This window comes from Dermochelys coriacea, chromosome 9 (assembly GCF_009764565.3).
Source record: "Dermochelys coriacea isolate rDerCor1 chromosome 9, rDerCor1.pri.v4, whole genome shotgun sequence".
Taxonomy (NCBI): Eukaryota; Metazoa; Chordata; order Testudines; family Dermochelyidae; genus Dermochelys; species Dermochelys coriacea.
In genome coordinates, this window is record NC_050076.1 from 98046930 (window position 1) to 98064397 (window position 17468).

Here is a 17468-nt window from a genome sequence, read left to right on the forward strand (position 1 = left end):
TTGAGGGGAAAAAAGGTAAAAATGGCAAGTATACATTGGACTAAATGATGCTGCACTGCTCAGGAATGACTGTGACATGCAAGGCTAAATGATAGAGAGACATACTCTGAACAAAGGATGGGAGCTAGGGAACAAAGGATGCGAGTTCTCCTCCTGACTCTGACGCTGCATCTCTCTGTGGCCTTAGACAAGTTGCATAAGCTCTCTTACCGATCTCACAGGGGAATCATGAGGAGGAATGAATGGAAAAACTGTTATCTATTGTTAGCACAGAATAGGTTTAATTTATTGTGTAGTGAATTTCCAAACATGAATGAGACCATCTAAACACAGATCAGCTGATCAAGATGTCATATTTTAACACCTTATTAAATAAAGTATTTGACAGACATGGAAATATTAAGATCCAAATTTTCAAACACAGGTGCCTAATGCTTGTTGCCTCAATCCTATAAATGTTTGATTAGGCCCATTGAGTTCAATGGCGCCTAAATAATGATGGTGGGTGCTTTACTTTATACACCCAAATCCTAATTCAGCAAAGTACTTTAAGCACGTGCTTAAGTCCCATTGACTTGCTTTGCTGAACCAAGGCCACTGATTTGAATGTATTGTCTATGTTCTGTAACTTTTCAAAATTAATGATGAATATTGTGTGTAATGGGTCTAAAGCTGCCCATGTTTTCCACTAATACATTTATCATTCAAAGGTTGGTGAAAAACCTGAACAGAAGGAAAGAGGGCTGGATTCCTGTCAACAGTTTGCAGATAGTAATAGGCGACTGTAGGTTTCGGAATGCCAAAGTCGCAGGTATCATACGATAAACATATAGGAAATAGTTTCAGAATTGGAATCAGATTTTTATAAACCATAGCTTGCATTATATTTTGTGTATCAAATTTGGCTATGTAAATCTCAAGAGAAAAAAGAAATGAATAATATGAAAGCAATTACTCCGAAAAGCTTACAAAAGTAGTACATGAAGCTGCTGCTCTATTTTTTTGACATTTTAAGAATTTGTTGTGATTTTGAAGACTAAGACACTAACAAAATAATGCCAAATATTTAAAAATGTAGATGTTGCAAGAGCACTTAGTACTGTATGATGGGCAAAGAAATGGAGTATAGCCATTAAGGGATTAAGTGGCTGTTTTGTCTACACATTGCTGCAAGTTTGGTCCCCTGTGTGAATATAATATCACCGAGGCAAAATCGTGTCACTCTTTAAAAAGATATTCATGCCTGATACAAAATCCTTTGAAGGGAGTCTTTCCATTTACTTCATTGGACTTTAGACCAGACCATATACAGCTTTGATAGGCCTCACTGTTTTATTCACAGCTGACTACTGGCTTACTGGTTAAAGTTTATTGACAATAGACTGGGTTTCTGTGAAAGCGCCAAGATTCTAAAATGTATTTTCTCCCATGATCATTCTCGGTATAAATCCAGACCTAGAGGGGAGACAGATGGTACAAGAAAACACCTTTACAACCACTTGGCATTCCTCACATTTTATCTTACCGCCCAGGTTTAACGTTGTCTTACCATGCTGCAGTGTTGGACATATGTGACTGAGGGTTATAAGCAGATTTGCTTTTTAAAAAAAAAAGGGGGGGGAGGGGAATTTTCACACAAATTTATCCAGGTTTTTTTTTAACTGTTTTTCATAGAAAATTTAAAATGTAAAAGCTTTTGAACAACTGTAAAAATATTAGCAGAAAATTTCATTGAAAAGGTTGACCCTTTTTATTGAAATGAAAAATGTTGATGAGTTTTGTCCTAATTTCAACCTTTTCAATTGGATGTAGCCAAGAAATGTTGACATTTTCCAATCTTCCACCCACCCCAACATCAGTGCTAAATATTATGGTACTTTTTCCTTTGTGTTAATTTGCTACATTACTTAGATTTCAGGTGTTCTGATTTTCAATCTGGATTAGCTAGGGCTGGTTTAACAATGACCTAATTTGTATTAATCAGATTTCATCATAATGTATAACAAAAGTTTACAAACCCTCAACCAGTGCATCCTGATTTTATCAGAACTCTTGGTTAGCTTAACTCAGTTTCTCTGGGACTGTATTGTGCATCAGAGAGATTCTCTGGGCTCCACAAGCCACAGATGCTGCCTGGAGCAGGATAGCTGTTGTCCAGGGCTTTGCACAATGGCTATTTTTATAGGGGTTGTGCTAATAGTCTCTAAAAATCATAGAGACTGCTATTCTCAGCTCAGATTGAAAGTCGCTTGAAGACTGAGACCTGGTCTACACTACAGAGTTAGGGTGATGTAAGGCAGCTTATGTCACCCTAACTCTGTAAGCGTCTGCACTACAGTTCAGCTCCCACCGATGTAAGTTGCTCACTACACTGACTTAATTCCACCTCCATGAGAGGCGTAGCACTTAGGTTGACGTAGTTAGGGTGACACAGTGTCAGCGTAGACACTTGTTACTTACATCGCCTGTTGGCTATCTGGCCCAGACTGGCTGGGCTTCAGGTCTGAGTCCCACATGGGTCAGACTTCCCCACTTAAGTCAGTGCAAGTGCTCCTGGTGAGGATGCACACCACCAGCAGAAGGAGGGTGGTGTGGACATGAAAAACCGCAGTAATTACTGCAGTAGCTGTATGTCAGCCTAACATAGGTCAACTTAATTTTGTTGTGTAGACAAAGGTGTCTGAGTAAAAATTAAGAGAAACAACACAGAAAGAGTGTTGAAATCTGAGTTTCTCCTGGCCACCAAGAAGCTTTTGCTAATGAGTTCTCAGGGGTTGTCTGATGACAATTTGGACAGTTTATTTGTTCTCCCTGAAAGTTAATTTTTTCTCTTCTATATACTTCTGTATTTCCTGTCAATTTAGAGATTCTAGATCTGATTCTGATCTTACTTGCACTTTAGCCAATTTTGTAGGATATTTTCCTGCATTTTTAAGCTCAAGTATCTGGCTTCCTGTTGTTAAGCAAATGAACTCATGTGTGCCCAAAGTATTAACACAATGAAAAGATTACTAAAGGAATAAAAGTTGGAACACAGAAGGCAGATGTTTGATGTGGGACAACAAGTCACTGGATACTTTGGGTTTGTTTGCAGCAAAACCTATGAATTTCCCCAAATCATAATTTATTCTAGAAGTTCAACAATTTTTGTTAGCTTGCAAAATTCCTCAATGCACTTTGCAAATTAGATGTCAGTTGCAGTGGGCATGCACCATGCAAATTCGTAACTGCCAACTGTCCTGGGGAAGCTAAACTATTTGGCTGATGGGACAGCTGCAGTCTCCTAAGCTGGCCAAAGGTTTCTAAGAGTTGTAGAGAAAAAAATATGTGCTGGTGTTGGAGAAATAGTCTGTCTTCAGGCCATTTTAAGAGTGCCTCACAGAGCATAGCAAAAAGTGGGCAGAGCTAAGATCACATATGCAATTTTTGCATTTTCTGTTCATTTCAAGGGAAGTTTCAGGGCTCAATAGCTCTGAAAATCAGACCACAAAGGTGCCTAAATATGGAGTTAGGTGCCTAATTTAGGCAGTAAAGTTTGAAAAAATTTGGTCATAATATAAAAATCTTCATTGGAGTGAACTGGTTTTTAGACGGTGATTTTCAGTGATGTCGTATCTTTATAGTTGCTAAGCAGTTCTCTGAAATGTGATATGACAAAGATATCTTCATTCTCAACAGCTCTGTTCCTTGCATGCATTTGGCCATATCTGCTGCCCTGAGAAAGAAATATCAATATTTCTCTACTTTCTTTATTCTTGCTAGTGCTGAGGAGCCAATGCTATTGTAGGAAAGCGAGCTGGATTATATCCTGTTTCTTGCATTTTCCAGGCAGTATACGATAGCTTCAGTTTTGCAAGGCCAATTACTGCTCTGGGTTAAACATCTGCAATGACAGCAGATTATGAAGATGGTGAGGTTACCTTGGAGTAACTGAGAGCAGAATTTGGCTGCAGAATCTGGTATAATGATAGGAAACAGCACAGCTTGCCTCTCAGAACCCAAATTCCAGGGCTCTCTATAGAAACATCATCTTTTCCTTTATAAGCAGAGTAAATTTGAGCTGGAGTCATTGAGGTACAATAAACATAAAACCTTGTGGTGTCATTTTTCAGAGCTTTGTGAAATGCAGCATTTTGCTTGGGTTCAAATGCAATTGACTCAAAATCTGTAAGCAAAATACAGTTGAAAGCACAGAGGGGACGTCTACACTAAAAACGCTACAGTGGCATCACTGCAGCTACCCTGCTGTAGCACTGCAGTATAGACACTTGCTGTAGCAACGGAAGAGGTTCTTCCATTGCTGTAATACAGTGGTTTTCAACCTGTGATCTGCAGATCACTGGGGTCCACAGACTATGCCTAAAATTTCCAAAGGGGTCCACACCTCCACTTGAACTTTTTAAGGATCTGCAAGAGCATGGTAGCTAAGGCGATGGAAGAACCCTTGCTTTGGTCTAGTGGTGTCTACATCAGGGCTGAGGTCGGTTTAATTACATCACACAGGGCTTGAAATGTTTCACAGCCATAAGCAGAGCAGTTAAGCTGACTTAACTGTGTAGTGTAAAGTAGCCCAGAGTTTTATGCTCAAATCATGGGAGAGTCTGAGAAGTTACAATTTCAATGCAAAATCAGGTCTCAGGAACATTTAACACTGAATGAGAAAAGCAAGGTTTTATGCCTTAAAATTCCATCTTGGAATTATCGGTAGGGATCTTCTGAGTGCTATCCCAAAGCTCCTCCCAGACTTCAACATCAAGATTCACCCTGGCAGCCTCGCTCCAGATTCAGTCGGAGATTAAAAGACAAGCAAACTAAAACGCCATCTAAAAGGAAGAAATTGGGCCAGAACCTTTCCAAGTTGGGCCTGGTTATTTATTTAGAGGACCAATGCAAAGTGAGGCTCTTTCATAAAGGGCCTCAGGCTGGTTGTTTTAAACATGGATCCCACTGCAAAATAAGCAAAACAAGAGAACTTACATTTGTATCACTTGCTCAGGGAGTGGGGAGAGGTTTCTCCTAGGAGACTGCCCGCTGTATATAGGTTCTTTGTTGTGTAGGTCCCGCCTGTTTCCCTTGAGCTCCTGCCTTGTCCTAGTTTTTAAACTCCTGGCAGGTGGTGCTGTCCTTCATTAAGGAATCTGGATCTTGAAGGTATCATGACCACAAGGATCCCAACAAATGCACAGTGCCCATTTGAAGAAAGGGGTTTTTTTTCTTCAAAGCACTTTATAGGCTAATGAAGTTATGGGACATTTCTTCCCAAGTACAGACCAACCAATACTGTATTTGGCGAAAAACTCACTGTGCTGTGGACCGGTACTGGTTATGGCATCCACTTTAAATATGCCAGACCCAGCAAAGAGAGAGAGACTATAGTCAAAAGGGAGCTTGCAATAGCCAGACTAATCCAGTGGTCACCAGGTTCTTTTCATTCCTTTACATAACAATAGTAAATGCCAGACCTGTAACCTGTCTGTAGTGCAAGGTAAAGCAGATATTTCAAGCCCAGTCTTTCTATATCCCAGACAAAGATGGGGAGAAAGCTTTATTAAGTACTTTACAAGCCTTACCTAGATATAAAATAGAAGATTTGGGAAAATCAGTTACTAGCCTGGGGGGCCGTTCGGAAGACGAATCCTCACCTCTCGTGAACTAGAGTTTGGTACAGCTCTGTAACTCTCCGTAATTTCTGAAGCAAGCCCTTGCCTGCTTTTGGGAAGTTACTTTAATTCCTAAGGGATACATTCTACCATTGTGGAAATCCATGGGCGGATTTGCCAGTTGTCTGTGGATTTCTGCATGCATTAAAGGGCAGCAAAGCACTCTGTACCACAGGTGTAAATGTGCAGCTATCACGGTGAAAGAGGTTTCTAGATAGTGTGACGGGGCAAGGCCAGATGGCTATAGAAAAGTAGAGGGAGATAGATATATTAGCTCCAGGCTAAACACATCCCTGGTACCAGGTTAAGTGAAATGGAAGCTGCTCCAGGTCAATTAAGACACCTGGGGCCAATTAAGAACTTTCCAGAAGGCAGGGAGAAGGCTAGGTTGATTGGGACACCTGAAGCCAATCAGGGTCTGGCTGAAACTAGTTAAAAGCCTCCCAGTCAGTCAGTGGGGGTGCACGTCAGGAGCTGTGGGAAGAAGTTGCGTGGATGGAGAGACTGAGCTGTACACACCATATCAGGCACAAGGAAGGATGTCCTGAGGTCAGGATGAAGTGGAGCTTGAGGAAGTGAGGGCTGCTGTGGGGGAAGTAGCCCAGGGAATTGTACATGTCATGTTTCTAAAAGGTCAGCTACCATAGCTGATACTATTAGGGTCCCTGGGCTGGAGCCCGGAGTAGAGGGTGGGCCCGGGCTCCCCCCGCACCTTTGCCCCCTGATTAATCATTGAGACTGGGAGACAACAGAGACGTGCAAGGAAGGATAACTTCTCCTCGCCTCCCTCACTGGCTTATGATGAAAATGGCTCAGTAGACTGTGACCCTTGTCTCTAGAGAAAGAAGGGTTACGTGGAGGGTCACAGTGAGCCTCTGAGGCTAGCGAAATCCACCAGGAAACGCGGGACCCACGGAGGCAAGGACAGAGCTTTGTCACAACTGGTTTAGAAGTGGGATTTCGTTCACAGCGTGGCGGAAGAAAGAGGTTTAAAAAAAAAAAAAAAGTGCACGGGTTTTGGATTTTTTTGTTTTGTTTTTGTTTTTGTTTGTTTGCTTTGTACCACAATGGAGGAGGTGGTAAGAGCTCTGGTACAAGCCACGGCAGCCCAGCAGGAGGCCACCCGGGTTCAGGCAATGGCCCAAGAGGAGTCTATGCGGCTACAGCAGGAAACCAATCAATTATTGATGAGCCAGGTGACCCAAGATCATGCCCCCTTGAGAGAGGTGGTGGACCAGCTGAAGATCCTCACCACCCAGGCCCGGGGGTCCAATGGGACGCTAACCCTGAGGGCCACTGGTTGTCTGCCAAAGATGATGTCAGGAGATGACGTAGAGGCATATCTCCTCTCATTCGAAAGGACTGCTCAGCACAAGGCATGGCCTCAGGAGCAGTGGGCCAGCATTCTCGTCCCTTTTTTGTGTGGAGAGGCTCAGAAGGCCTACTTTGCTTTCAGACGGGTATAGTCAGTGGCATCCGTGCAGGCAAGTCAGAGATCCTAGCACGATCGGGGTAATGGCAGCGGTAAGGGCCCAGAGGTTCTATGAGTGGAAATACCAGGAGAACAAACCCCCGAGGTCCCAGCTATTTGACCTCATACACCTTGCACGGAAGTGGTTACAGCCCGAGGTGTGCAGGCCAGAGGAGATTTTGGAGACCCTGGTCATGGACCATTACATGCGGGGGACTGCTGCCAGATCTCTGCAAATGGGTAGGCCAGAACGATCCGTCCACGAACGACGAGATGATCACACTGGCAGAAAGATGGATGACAGCCAGGGAACTGACCCGACTACCCAAGGAAGGCCCCTTTCGAAGCAAGCACCCGACCCCAACCCTGGAAGGTTGGGCAGCCAAACCCCTGGGGATTCCTAGGTGGAAGAAGGGGGGGCTGAAAACCAGCGGGGACCCCAGAAGGAAGGGATTGGCCTGAGTGGGGTGGGAACCCCGGGACTAAACCCCCTAACCTCCGGGATAGGGGAGTGATTAAAAGCAATTATAGATGTTATGCATGTGGGGAGTGGGGACACATAGCAGCACAGTGTCCCAGCACCGAGGAGCCTATGCAATGTAACTTGGGGGATTGGGAGGTCTCATGCTCCCTTATCCACCTGGCGAGGGTTGCATTAGCACCTCATAATTATACCAGTGAGGATAAATGGAGCAGAGACTACAGCGCTTGTGGACTCTGGGAGTGCTATCACCCTCATATCGGGTAAGCTGGTAAAAAAGTCAGCTGCTACAAGCCAAACGCGTAGCAGTGACGTGCGTGCAAGGGGATGTGAGCCATTACCCCACCATCCCAGTGGAGATAGAGGTTCAGGGAAACCCCATTGAGGTGACCATGGGCGTAGTTCCTAAATATCCTGTAGTCATTGGGAGGGACTATCCAGGGGTTGATAATTTACTCCCCCTGGAGAGGCTGGAAGGAGGTGGGGACCCTGAGGGCAGCGACTCGTCACCGGGGGAATGTCAACCCCCGATGTTCGCTGAGATTTCTCAGGATCTGTTCTCAGCCCCCCAAAAGACCTGGAAGACAAAAAAAGAGAGGAAGGCCATGAAGGCTTTGGGAATCTGGATCCTGACGCAGGGCCAGAAGACCTCCCTAGTAGGCAGATGGATGCGAGCAGCCAACAGAGAAACTTCCACCACAGAAGGTGAGCCAGAAGCTGCCACCAGCCATGACGGCGGCGAGCCATTGGAAGAAGCAGAAGCCGGCCTCTGGGAGCTTGGGCAGATTAGTCCCAGGAGAGAGACTTTGGGGCGGGATCAGGAGGTGGACCCCAGATATAACACCAGGAAAGAGGTGGCCGAGTTCGATGGGATACCCCCAGATGGGAAGGTACGGGGTCCCAGACCTTACTTTATAGTGAAGAAAGATCTCCAGTACCGTATGGTGCAAATGCAGGAGCAAGAGATACAACAGCTTCTGGTGCCACGAAAACATCAAAAAGCCATATTGAGTCTCGCCCAGAGTCACCTGATTGGTGGACACCTAGGGGTAGAGAGAACCCAGGCACGATCCTGCGGAGGTTCTTCTGGCCAGGAGTACATGAAGATGTCCGACGATACTGCACTTCTTGTCCAGAGTGTCAGTTACATAGCCCTCGCCCGCACTTGCGGGCTTCTTTGATGCCTCTTCCAATAATAGAGGTTCTTTTCGAACGGATAGCCATGGATCTGGTAGGGCCCCTAGAGAAGACAACTCGGGGCCACCAACATGTGCTTGTTGTACTGGACTATGCAACCCGGTACCCTGAAGGTGTTCCCCTGCGCAACATAGCTTCCAAGACAATAGCTAAGGAGCTAGAACAGATCTTTGCCCAGGTTGGGCTACCCAAGGAGATATTGATTGACCAAGGGACATCTTTCATGTCCAAGTTGATGAAAGATCTCTGTTCATTGCTCCATGTACAAGCCCTACGGACCTCTGTATACCACCTGCAAACAGATGGCCTTGTGGAAAGGTTCAATAGGACTCTCAAGGCCATGATCAGGAAAGTGGTGAGCTGGGATGGGAAAGATTGGGATACCCTATTGCCTTACCTCATGTTAGCCATCCGGGAGGTTCCGCAAGCCTCCACGGGTTTCTCTCCATTCGAACTACTATATGGGTGCTACCCTCGGGGCATATTGGATATAGCCAGAAAAGCCTGGGAAGAGGAGCCAAATCCCGGAAGGAATATAGTTGAGCATGTACTGCAGATGAGAGATTGGATAGCCTGAGTTACACCCATTGTACGGGAACACTTGGAGAGAGCACAGGAGACCCAATGAACCCATTATAACCACCAAGCGAAGCTTCGACGGTTCCAACCAGGGGATTGGGTGATGCTACTGGTGCCCACAGCAGAAAGTAAACTGTTGGCCCAGTGACAGGGACCCTACGAAATAATCGAAGCCGTGGGAGAGGTTAACTATAAGGTGCAGCAGCCAGGCCACCGGAAATCGGAGCAAATTTACCACATCAATCTTCTAAAATCTTGACACGATCGAGAGGCATGCTTAGTCATGCAGGAGACCCTTCCCCAGGAGGATAACTTACACGAGCAAGTGAGGATATCATCCAACTTGATGCGGATCCAAAAGATCGAGGCAGCCGACATGATTAATCGCAACAGAGACATGTTCTCTACAAAACCAGGGCGGACGACTCAGACCTATCACCATATCCGCATGATCCCCGGAGCCAAGGTAACATTGAGACCCTACCGAATCCCAGCAGCCAAAAGAGAGGAAATCAAGGCCAAAGTAAAGAAAATGTTAGAATTAGGGGTTATTGAAGAATCTTACAGTCAGTGGTCCAGTCCAATTGTTCCAGTGCCTAAACCTGACGGTACCATGAGATTCTGTAATGACTTTCTCCGACTGAATGAAATATCCCAGTTTGATGCATACCCCATACCACGCATTGATGAACTGGTTGACCGACTGGGTAGTGCCCGATTCTTGACTACACTGGATCTGACAAAAGGGTACTGACAGATTCCTCTGACCAAAGAAGCTAAAGAAAAGACAGCATTCTCCACCCCGGATGGGCTATTCCAATACACCATCCTCCCTTTTGGGATACATGGGGCCCCAGCCACATTCCAGCACCTCATGGATAAGCTGCTGCGCCCCAATACTAGCTATGCAGCTGCATACCTAGATGATGTCATCATCCATACGCCAGACTGGGGAACCCACCTGGAGAAAGTTGAGGCAGTACTGCGCAACTTAAGGCGGGCTGACCTCACTACTAATCCTGCTAAATGTGCCACAGGGCTAGCAGAGGCTAGGTACCTGGGATATATTGTGGGAAGGGGCATAGTGAAGCCCCAAACAAATAAGCTAGAGGCAATTCAAAACTGGCCCTGGCCGACCGAAAGAAGCAGGTCCGTGTGTTCCTAGGCGTGATAGGCTACTACCGACGGTTTATTCCCCACTTCGCCACTAGGCCCACAGTCCAGACATGGTAAAGTGGACTGACGCAGCAGAGGGGGCATTTACAGACCTTCGGACAGCCCTCTGTAATGACCCCCTACTCATAGCTCTGGACTTTAACAGGGAATTTATTTTACAAACAGACACTTCCGAGGTGGGGTTGGGAGCAGTTCTGTCACAAATGGTGGGAGAAGAGGAACACCCGATCCTCTACCTAAGCAGAAAGCTTCTCCCAAGAGAACAGAAATACGCAGTAGTCAAGAGAGAATGCCTTGCTGTCAAATGGATTATGGAGACACTGCGTTATTACCTTTTAGGCCAGTGATTTACTTTTGTGAGGGACCATGCACCCCTCCAGTGGCTGCAGCAGAATAAGAAAAAGAATGCAAGGGTCACCAGCTGGTTCTTATCCCTCCAACCATTCCAGTTCCGCATATGGCACAGGGCTGGATGCCACCTTGGCAACGCTGATGGTCTGTCACGAACATACTGCCTGGTGTCCCAAGTTGCCCAACTCTATTGTGTTGAGCAGAGGGGGGGATATGTGATGGGGCAAGGCCAGACGGTTATAGAAAAGTAGTGGGAGGTAGATATATTAGCTCCAGGCTAAACAAATCGCTGGTACCAGGTTAAGTGAAATGGAAGCTGCTCCAGGTCAATTAAGACACCTGGGGCCAATTAAAAACTTTCCAGAAGGCAGGGAGAAGGCTAGGTTGATTGGGACACCTGAAGCCAATCAGGGGCTGGCTGAAACTAGTTAAAAGCCTCCCAGTCAGACAGGTGGGTGTGCATGTCAGGAGCTGTGGGAAGAAGTTGCGCGGTTGGAGAGGCTGAGCAGTACACACCATATCAGGCACAAGGAAGGAGGCCCTGAGGTAAGGATGAAGTGGAGCTTGAGGAAGTGAGGGCTGCTGTGGGGGAAGTAGCCCAGGGAATTGTACATGTCATGTTTCTAAAAGGTCAGCTAACATAGCTCATACTATTAGGGTCCCTGGGCTGGAGCCCGGAGTAGAAAGTGGGCCTGGGCTCTCCCCCCCCACCTTTGCCCCCTGATTAATCACTGAGACTGGGAGACAACAGAGACTGTGCAAGGAAGGATAACTTCTCCTCACCTCCCTCGCTGGCTTATGATGAAAATGGCTCAGTAGACTGTGACCCTTGTCCCTAGAGAAAGAAGGGTTACGTGGAGGGTCACAATGAGCCTCTGAGGCTAGCGAAATCCTCCAGGAAACGTGGGACCCACGGAGGCAAGGACAGAGCTTTGTTACAATAGACATGTCCATAAAATACCAGCATTCAAGCACGAGCTTCCCCTTAGACTTAAGCATGTGCTGTTGGATTAAGGTGCCTTGTTCTAGCTATCAGATATTATGTGGTCACATAAAAACTTTCCTCACTAAGGATCTGAAGACTATTTCTATGTGTGCTAGGTCAGTTGATAATCCAAACTACTATTCCACAATGGACCATCAGATAACATTTTCTCTGAAAATCTCACCTGTAGCTAATATGCCAAAGATCATGTAAATTCTGTGAATTTTTTCATCCATCTCCTGGCATGTCATCTCCTGGCTTTCCAGATAAGAAAAAGGGGAAAATAAAGAAAATTCTCTATTTTTATTATATGTAATAATAGTTTTTTTAAATATTAATATGATTTTAAAGTTAGGTCCCTTTAAATAGCAGGAAACAGGATAAAATTATATCTGATTCTAACTGCCAGTGTATGCAACGGAAGTCTGTCAAAATCACATGCTCTTCTGTTGCTTAGGGACACCTACATTGTCAGATGCAATGCAAGACTCAGAGGTAGGGTTTTGAGAAGTGCCAAGTGAGTGAAAGTCAATGGGAGCTGGGCTCCTAACTCTTCTAGATGCTTCTGAAAAATCCCACCCCCGATCCCAAAATAGTTCCAAAAAGGTGGAGACCCTGCTGCCTGTATGGAGCACCACTGAAGTGAACAGGGGATGTGTGTGTAGGGGTTCTATCTGTGAGGACGTCCTTGCTAGTTTGAGGCCTGTGTTTGAAAATAAATATATTCAGTTGTCTCCCTGGAGGCTGCAGACCTGATTTCCTTTTAACATACGCTGTTCTCATACCAGTGTAGCTCTACTGGGGTCTCTCTTGATTTACACTAAAAGAAAAGGAGTACTTGTGGCACCTTAGAGACTAACAAATTTATTAGAGCATAAGCTTTCGTGAGCTACAGCTCACTTCATCGGATGCATTTGGTGGAAAAAACAGAGGAGAGATTTATATACACACACACAGAGAACATGAAACAATGGATTTATCATACACACTGTAAGGAGAGTGATCACTTAAGATAAGCCATCACCAACAGCAGGGGGGGGAAGGAGGAAAACCTTTCATGGTGACAAGCAGGTAGGCTAATTCCAGCAGTTAACAAGAATATCAGAGGAACAGTGGGGGGTGGGGTGGGAGGGAGAAATACCATGGGGAAATAGTTTTACTTTGTGTAATGACTCATTCATTCCCAGTCTCTATTCAAGCCTAAGTTAATTGTATCCAGTTTGCAAATTAATTCCAATTCAGCAGTCTCTTATTGGAGTCTGTTTTTGAAGCTTTTTTGTTGAAGTATAGCCACTCTTAGGTCTGTGATCGAGTGACCAGAGAGATTGAAGTGTTCTCCAACTAAGAGTGGCTATACTTCAACAAAAAAGCTTCAAAAACAGACTCCAAGGAGAGACTGCTGAATTGGAATTAATTTGCAAACTGGATACAATTAACTTAGGCTTGAATAGAGACTGGGAATGGATGAGTCATTACACAAAGTAAAACTATTTCCCCATGAAGAAAAGGAGTACTTGTGGCACCTTAGAGACTAACAAATTTATTAGAGCATAAGCTTTCGTGAGCTTCATCGGATGGTGAGCTGTAGCTCACGAAAGCTTATGCTCTAATAAATTTGTTAGTCTCTAAGGTGCCACAAGTACTCCTTTTCTTTTTGCGAATACAGACTAACACGGCTGCTACTCTGAAACCTTTGATTTACACTGATGTTGGTGAGATCAGAACCAGGCTCTCCATGAGTAAGGAAGCACAGCTGCACCCATGATGTGTTTTTATATATTCAAAGGAGAAAATAGACAAAGGATGAGAGATTGTCAATAGTCTTCTCTGTAGGCCTAACTCAGCTTCCATTGAAGTCGGTAGTAACACTTCCATTGAATACAGTGGAAGCAGAATTAGGTCAATCCTGCGTGCTTTCGAAGCATGCTTCTTCCCCCTCCAATATATAGGAAACATTTTTGATAGCTCAAAAATAATGTAAAATGGACTATTTAAAAACAGATTTGTATGCTCAATAAGATTGCACTTACAGATGTTTGATTATCAATGCATAATCATTGACTAAAAAGGGAAATAACAAATTACATGGGGATGTGATATAACAGATGAAGAGAGAAATTTCTTGGGTGCCTGAGCATTGAGTATTTTATGGTGGAAATCACACACTCCGTAATGTGGTGAAAATATTTAGATGTTAACAAAAACAAAGGGCAGAGAGTAGGTCTTCATCCTTGGAGCCATTAATTAAATGCAAACTCTTGTACCTTAGGAGCTTGACATTTCATTGGTGGTCTCAAACCGTGGATTTGGAACAAAAGTGTCCTGTACCAGTGTAACTATTCTGTTATAACTCATAAAAATTTCTTGTGTGGACAAAGCCTTAGACATCTAGTTTGATTACCTCCTGTTTGGGCCCAGAGATCAGGCAATGAGATGTTTAAGTTCTACCAGGTATACCAGTGATTCGTTAATGATGCAATTTTTTGTGGGTATAAAACTGTGCCAGCAAAATGAGAATCTGGGCAGAGTCCTATCTAAAAACTAGACCCTAAAAATACTAAAGAGCAACAAGTCAAGAGACTTCTTTCCACTGTTAGATCTCTCGCTGCAATGAGCTCTGCATGGGTGCACCCCCATTTATTTTAATGAGGATCCACAACATCTGTCTCTAAGAGCTCTTTGCAGGATCCAGGGCTATAGTTGCTTTTACATTTGCTTAAATAGCATATTATTAACACCAAGTGTGTTCATGATTTTGATTAGTGATATTGCCCCAGGTACCTAATTAACCCCTTCAGTTCCCCTGGGTGCATGATGCATCCAACAAAGTGTGCTCTCGTATGACAGTGAAGCTCTGGACATCAATTTGCCCTCTTGTTCTACTGAAATCCGTAACACATAATGGACCATCATGGCCTATCAGTATGTATTCTTGGCTTGGTCCCAGTGCTTATTGGAGTCAGTGGGAGTCTTTCTGTTGACTTCAATGGACTTGGGTTAGACCCATGTGTGGCAGTCTGGGGGAATATTAATGACAGCAAACCACTTGCTTTGAGACAGTACTATACTTTGGTTTAACGTTGAGCTCTCGCAAGCTTACATGGGCATGTTTGCTAACATTAACAATTATACTGTAAATAATTCGATTTAAAATCTCATTTACAGTTTTGCAAATATAACGAAGCAGTTTGCACTTGTACGCACTTTAATGACTTCAGTCACAAGCTTTGTCATTTATGCAAGCAGAATTATTTATGCAGGGTCCATTAAACCCCATGTTGATTTTTTGCCTTTGAAACAGAAAGCAGACTTCACTTTTTTACACATGGATATTCTCATCCGCTTCATGCAGTAGATCTTTTGTTACTACGTAAAGAACATTCGAGCGTCACAGCAAAATAAATGCAGAGATGATACTATCCAACTGGTTGTGGAAGTCAACGGGCAGAGTACTGAATTAAGTCAAATTCTGTGGTCCTTGCTTGGACAAGACTCCCACTCAAGGTAGTGGGAGTTTGCTTTTAGTGAAGATCACAGTTTTGAGGCATTGTTGCATTATTACAGGAGCCAGTGTATTCTTCGAATAAGATGCTCTAATGTTCTCATTCTTCATTACTTTATAGATGCTGCCCTGTGTAACACAAGCAAGTTTAGTTCCCCCTGAGTTATAGGTGAACTAGTAGCACCCTGTTTTTGATGCTCCTTTGGAGACTTTGCACTAGGTGTTACAGAGAAACCGCACAATATCTGGAGTTACCCTGTACTATTCATCACAGTCACAGAATTTCACAGCTTCATCTGCACGGACCGGGACTGCAGTTTGTCACCGTCATAAATAGTTTGTCACGGTCATAAAGGAAGACATTGTTGGCTATTTCATTCTTTTTTCCCTATGGAAAGCACTGTATTTTATTTTTGCCTGCTGTTTTTCCATGCCATCCATTAAGTTCATCAAAGAAGTAAATCGACAGTGTCCTGACGCTTCATTTAGATACCTGAAATTGATTCGACAGAATGAAAGCTTTACCCATTTATTTGTTGTGCTTGATTGCAAATGAAAGAGTTCAGTTTAGTAAACCAAAAAAATAAAAAAGCCACATTTTCTAGTTTACTTCATTTTATGGAATGGGTTTAGATATATTGCAGCTATGTGAATGTAATGTACAATAAGATCATCTTCTGGCTGGGTCATATGATGATGATGCAATAATGCTAAAGAACTTCCTTTTGCACTGAATAGCTGATTCAAAGCCCATTGTAGTCAATAGAAGAAATCAACAGGAGTCTAATGGGCTGGGGGTCAGGTCCACTGACTGACAACTCAGGGTTGTCAAGAATCACTTCGAGTTCCAAAGTGTTCCAGGGTAACATCTGTATCTAGCAAGTGTTGAAGTTTACATGTAATGTATTGTCCTTTTGGAACGTGTGCCATAACTATAAGTTAAATGTCCACATTTGCACTACAGATGTTCTTCTTATAAGACGGTACTTGTCAGCATCTTTACTGATAACTTACCTTGTGAATTTTTGGGGAAGAAAAATTAAAATGTTTCATAATTTATTTTGTTTGTCTAGTTTTTCTTTTTGTAATACATATGTACAGGTGGTTTGACTTTTAAACAGGGCTGTATAAAGATAATTCTGATTGCATTGAAAACAGAGTTAGGGATATGCATGCAATATTGAAGTTACACACTGTCTCATTGGATTGAAATGTTTTATACTCTGGATTAATGAGGAATCCTTTTGATGTGAATTTGATTTGTGAGCCATGAATTCTGAGTTATAGTGTAAAGTTATATAAAACCTCATTTTTATTTTCCAGTGACCATTTTTGTACAAAGGAATTGCTGAGCTACTGTATGACTGTCATTGGAATTGCATGGTACATTTCGTAGCATGGTAGTACACCAAACTAATGCTGTTTGGCACTTCTCTAACAATATTACTCATCCATCCTCAAAAATATGAAACTTGTACAGTAGATCAGCTGCATTTGAATTAAGGATCACTGCAAATGCTAGAGATCCCAATCTTGTCCAATTACTGGCATTCTTAATGAACAGATTTTAAATCATCCAAATACATTTTTATCTATTTTAAATAGGATCACAATGCACTTGTTAAGAGTAAAAATAAGATTCTGTTCAATTACTATTGGGGCTACTTATAGTAGTAACAATTCTTGTGGTAAAAAGTACACATTTTGGAGGTACAAGAATAAATAGCAGTGTTGCAATCATAGCATACATTGCATATTAAAATGGTTTTAATTTTCTCTGTCTTCTATAGTCTTGAATCTAAGTTTTGACTAATTGATGAGACTGATTAGTTCCGCAAATCTGACTGTACAGTCTTAGACTTTTCACATTTGGACCTTTGCACAATAAATGTTATGTTACCTTAAGTATATGGATTAATGAGGGTGTTCATGTATATGGTACTATACAGCAGAGGGTTTTCTCTGTCTGTAAATTTAAATGAACTATATTGTATATGTACTTTTAAAATGTGTTAAATCTATATTTAAAAAAATTTAAACATTGTTAAATAAATTCATATGAGAAC

At 43.2% G+C, this 17468-nt stretch overlaps 1 protein-coding gene across 5 annotated transcripts in view; it reads left to right on the forward strand.

Annotated features, from left to right (window-relative positions):
* MCF2 (MCF.2 cell line derived transforming sequence) overlaps nt 1-17468 on the forward strand; it is a 74324-nt gene extending 56856 nt beyond the window's left edge. For 2 of the 5 annotated variants that reach the window (XM_038417080.2, XM_043492442.1), the window contains 2 exons: nt 711-811; nt 15524-17468. In XM_038417080.2, the coding sequence (XP_038273008.1) occupies nt 711-811; nt 15524-15564 (142 nt within the window). In that variant the 3' untranslated portion in view covers nt 15565-17468. Of the gene's footprint in view, nt 1-710; nt 812-15201 lie in introns of all 5 variants that reach the window. The other 3 variants (XM_038417082.2, XM_038417084.2, XM_038417083.2) reach the window with 2 other exon arrangements.